At 47.6% G+C, this 4,692-nt stretch overlaps 1 protein-coding gene and 1 long non-coding RNA gene across 2 annotated transcripts; both read right to left on the bottom strand.

The window, feature by feature from the left end:
- Positions 1–530: 530 nt before the first annotated feature.
- LOC138774375 (uncharacterized) lies at positions 531–1,707 on the bottom strand. Its single transcript, XR_011360298.1, has 3 exons — positions 1,681–1,707; positions 1,344–1,391; positions 531–607 (listed from the first exon to the last, which is right to left on the bottom strand). It is a non-coding gene; the product is annotated as an uncharacterized lncRNA (long non-coding RNA).
- Positions 1,708–1,906: 199 nt separating this feature from the next.
- LOC138774011 (uncharacterized protein PF3D7_1120000-like) lies at positions 1,907–4,462 on the bottom strand. Its single transcript, XM_069954552.1, has 6 exons — positions 4,421–4,462; positions 4,240–4,299; positions 3,465–3,533; positions 3,262–3,318; positions 2,986–3,072; positions 1,907–1,976 (listed from the first exon to the last, which is right to left on the bottom strand). The coding sequence occupies exons 1-6, from the start codon at positions 4,441–4,443 to the stop codon at positions 1,907–1,909; spliced, it is 366 nt and encodes a 121-aa protein (XP_069810653.1). The 5' UTR covers positions 4,444–4,462.
- Positions 4,463–4,692: the final 230 nt, after the last annotated feature.

Below are 4,692 nucleotides of genomic sequence, written 5' to 3'. Positions count from 1 at the left end.
CAATGAACCTTCTGGACTTAAACATCAACACAGGGGCGTAACTACCGCTATAGCAGCCATAGCAGCTGCTATGGGGCCCGCCGCATCAGGGGGCCCCATGGCCTGCTCCTGCAATACACAGGGCCCCCTGAGCTGTCATCATTTGCAGCACCGGGTGGCCCTGCTGGTCTCCTGGGTTTTGCAAATGTCCCTTTAACTGCAAGGACTCCTGACCAGAGCTAGCAGTTATGTAGTTATGACTCGACTTGACCGTTTAGTGGTCAGTCGGGGGGGGGGGGGGGGCCCAATCAAAAGTTTGCTATGGGGCCCAGCCATTTCTAGTTACGCCCCTGCATCTACATATATGGCATATGAGCTTTACATAAGATTCTGACTAACATGGAGAGAATTATCTGGATATTAGATGTTACTACTTACTGACATCTACAGAGCGGGAAGCGAGGCCTGACAGGCGGCTTAGTAACAAGTCACATGATCTCTCCTCTGTGCACATGGATGCTGGATACAGGTCCTGAGCCTATATAGTGGATACAGGCCACTAGACCCCTGATGACTGCCGGCAATGAGAAATAGGTCGGGTCTCTTCATATATGATGCGAAGAATCTCCTAAGAAACATAAGGGAAGAAAATTGCTTTTACTCTGAAAATGAAAACCAAACCTGCAAATAGATGGATGCCGGTGTTTAATGAAAGGCAGTGTATCTGCTGTGCACATAGGAGCAGGAAGGAGAATATGTGCAATAATGTATATGTACAATATTATATATGTGCAATACTGTATATGTGTAATACTATACATGTGCAATACTGTATATGTGCAATACTATATATGTGCAATACTGTATATGTGTAATACTATACATGTGCAATACTGTATATGTGCAATACTATATATGTGCAATACTATATATGTGTAACACTATATATGTCCAATACTATATATGTCCAATACTGTATATGTGTAATACTGTATATGTGCAATACTGTATATGTGTAATACTATATATGTGCAATACTGTATATGTGCAATACTGTATATATGTACAATATTGTATATATGTGCAATACTGTATATGTGTAATACTATATATGTCCAATACTATGTATGTGCAATACTATATATGTTCAATACTGTATATATGTGCAATACTGTATATGTGCAATACTGTATATGTGCAATAATCCTACTAGTGGGAAGTATAGGAGACAGGCGGTTTTACATAGAATGGACATACTGTACAGATGAGAAGGTTATACTGCCAGGAACCCTTTAAGGAGGTTGTATGTTTCCCCTTTCCCTGTGTGTAGAGAAGATGGATGAGAATGGATCCTGGATACTCACTGTTATTCTGCTTCGTTGGTTTTGCAGCAACAGAAGAGAGAGCGGAGCCTAAAATACACAAAGAAACAATGAGAGGCTGCCGTCATGTCACCTACATGGAGTAGTGATGTCTCCAGCACAGGTCACTATGTATAGGAGCGGCCGTCACCTACACGGAGTAGTGATGTCTCCAGCACAGGTCACTATGTATAGGAGCGGCAGTCACCTACATGGGGTAGTGATGTCTCCAGCACAGGTATAGGAGCGGCCGGGCCTGAATCGGCTCCCGGTGATGCGGCCACTAGATGGAACGTCCTGTAATATCCTGTATACTATCACACACAGTCTCACTACTTACACGCTCACAAGGCGACTTCTCCACTGGGTCTTCTGGTCTCCTTCCTATTGTGCACAGAACAGATCATCTCACATAGAAATCTATAATTGCCGAAGGTCATTAGGAAAGTATATAGAGGGTTACAGGAGCGATGGAGCCCGGAGACCCCAACAAGTAATGGGGGGGGGGGGGGGGGGGAAACACACGAGGGGGGGGGGGGGGGGGGGGCAAACACACAATCGATCACTTACACGGCCGCCATCTTCTCGCCTTCTTTCAGCTCTTGGATCTGGGCTTCTATCTCGTTGATGTCCTTCCTATTGAAGAAGGAAAATTTATTTTATCCTCTATATATTCGGTCGGTGTGTGTGTGTGTATATATATATATATATATATATATATATATATATATATATATATATATATATATATATCTGTGAGGAGGGGGCAGTAATGATACCTGTGTATAGCAGTCACATGGTTAGGAGGGGGCAGTTACCTGTGTATAGCGATGACATGGTGAGGAGGGGGCAGTTACCTGTATATAGCGGTGACATGGTGAGGAGGGGGCAGTTACCTGTATATAGTGGTGACATGGTGAGGAGGGGGCAGTTACCTGTATATAGCGGTGATATGGTGAGGAGGGGGCAGTTACCTGTATATAGCGGTGATATGGTGAGGAGGGGGCAATTACCTGTATATAGCGGTGACATGAAGAGGAGGGGGCAGTTACCTGTGTATAGCGGTGACATGGTGAGGAGGGGGCAGTTACCTGTGTATAGCGGTGACATGGTGAGGAGGGGGCAGTTACCTGTATATAGCGGTGATATGGTGAGGAGGGGGCAGTTACCTGTATATAGCGGTGACATGGTGAGGAGGGGGCAGTTACCTGTGTATAGCGATGACATGGTGAGGAGGGGGCAGTTACCTGTGTATAGCGATGACATGGTATGGAGGGGGCAGTTACCTGTGTATAGCGATGACATGGTGAGGAGGGGGCAGTTACCTGTGTATAGCGGTGATATGGTGAGGAGGGGGCAGTTACCTGTGTATATCGGTGATATGGTGAAGAGGGGGCAGTTACCTGTGTAAAATGCTGACATGGTGAGGAGGGGGCAGTTACCTGTGCATAGCGGTGATATAGTGAGGAGGGGGCAGTTACCTGTATATAGGGGTGACATGGTGAGGAGGGGCAGTTACCTGTGTATAGCGGTGATATGGTGAGGAGGGGGCAGTTTCCTGTGTATAGCGGTGATATCGGGGGGTAATGAGGCGTCTGGGATGTGTAATCTTCCTGTATAGTAGGAGACGCAATCTATTACTTACGTGATCTTCTTGGCCCTCTTCTTGGCTTTCTTCAGATGTTTGATCATCTTCTTGATCTCCTTCTTCCTCCACTCTGGACTTTCCTCCCTGTTGTACAAGGAACATTTATTTTTATCATAGTCCTCCTCATTCCCATTGGCCATTCAGAGAGGAGGGGGGGTAATAAAGGGGCCGCCTTAATGGAGGTATGAGAGGCGGCAGCTGCCCCACTATCCCTGACAGTCCTGGTATTGGGCCCATAAGACTGGTGCTGGGCGGCTGGGAGGGGAGACATACCTGAGGCTTTCCACACTCTCCGGTATCGGGCTACAGTGGTCGCTCACGGACGGGTTACTGGTGGAATAGAAGATACAACGTCTCTTACCATCATTGACCTTTCCTCCTCATTCCCATCGGCCATTCAGAGTGAAGAGGGGGGTAATGAGGCGTCTGGGATGTGTAATCTTCCTGTATAGTAGGAGACACAATCTATTACTTACGCGGCCGCCATCTTCTTTGCCTTCTTCAAATCCTTGATCTCCTTCTTCGTCTGCTCTTGACTTTCCTCCCTGTTGTACAAGGAACATTTATTATTATCATAGTCCTCCTCATTTCCATCGGCCATTCAGAGAGGAGGGGGGGTAATGAAGGGGCCGCCTGGATGGAGGTAAGAGAGGCGGCAGCTGCCCCCCTATCCCTGACAGTCCTGGTATTGGGCCCATAATACTGGTGCTGGGCGGCTGGGAGGGGAGACATACCTGAGGCTTTCCACACTCTCCGGTATCGGGCTACAGTGGTCGCTCACGGACGGGTTACTGGTGGAATAGAAGATACAACGTCTCTTACCATCATTGACCTTTCCTCCTCATTCCCATCGGCCATTCAGAGTGAAGAGGGGGGTAATGAGGCGTCTGGGATGTGTAATCTTCCTGTATAGTAGGAGACACAATCTATTACTTACGCGGCCGCCATCTTCTTTGCCTTCTTCAGATCCTTGATCTCCTTCTTCGTCTGCTCTTGACTTTCCTCCATGTTGTACAAGGAACATTTATTATTATCATAGTCCTCCTCATTTCCATCGGCCATTCAGAGAGGAGGGGGTGTAATGAAGGGGCCGCCTGGATGGAGGTAAGAGAGGCGGCAGCTGCCCCCCTATCCCTGACAGTCCTGGTATTGGGCCCATAATACTGGTGCTGGGCAGCCGCCCCCTATCCCTGACAGTCCTGGTATTGGGCCCATAAGACGGGTGCTGGGCGGCTGGGAGGGGAGACATACCTGAGACTTTCCACGTTCTCTGGTTTCGGGACCCAGTGGTAGCTCATGTACGGGTTACTGCTGCAATAGAAGATACAACGTCTCTTACCATCACTGACCTTTACCCTCTACAGAAAATCATCAATGGGGTAAAGGAATTGTGATGGGATTTGTTATAAAGCAGAAGGAGAGCGGTCGGTACCTGAAGAAGCCGGGGCCGTTCATCAGCCTTTACTGCCAGCTGGGAGAGGAGAAGAGACCTGAGTATACACGTATATATGCTGCTATGTGACTAGAGCAGAATGGTATTGATAAGGCCAGGTATTGGGATTTTACCTACTTGCACCGTACCTATATGACTACACCTATATAGACTGCCCTCTGAATGAGGAGATGACCAGAGCGTGATCAGAGGGTGACAGAGAGATGTTCTGGATGAAGAAGAGGAATGCTGGAAGCACGTCACTTAGAACA

The sequence above is a fragment of the Dendropsophus ebraccatus genome, chromosome 15 (assembly GCF_027789765.1).
Source record: "Dendropsophus ebraccatus isolate aDenEbr1 chromosome 15, aDenEbr1.pat, whole genome shotgun sequence".
In the NCBI taxonomy this organism is placed as follows: domain Eukaryota; kingdom Metazoa; phylum Chordata; class Amphibia; order Anura; family Hylidae; genus Dendropsophus; species Dendropsophus ebraccatus.
The sequence above is the reverse complement of the archived record's forward strand: the minus strand, read 5'-3'. Positions and strand labels throughout refer to the sequence as shown.

Coding starts and splice junctions, on each gene's coding strand:
- LOC138774011 (XM_069954552.1), bottom strand. CDS start 4,443: ATGAACGGCCCCGGCTTCTTCAG. Junction 3,534..4,239: donor GAGAACGTGGAAAGTCTCAG/GTATGTCTCCCC, acceptor CTTGTACAACAG/GGAGGAAAGTCAAGAGCAGA. Junction 1,977..2,985: donor AAGAGGGCCAAGAAGATCAC/GTAAGTAATAGA, acceptor CTTCTTCAATAG/GAAGGACATCAACGAGATAG.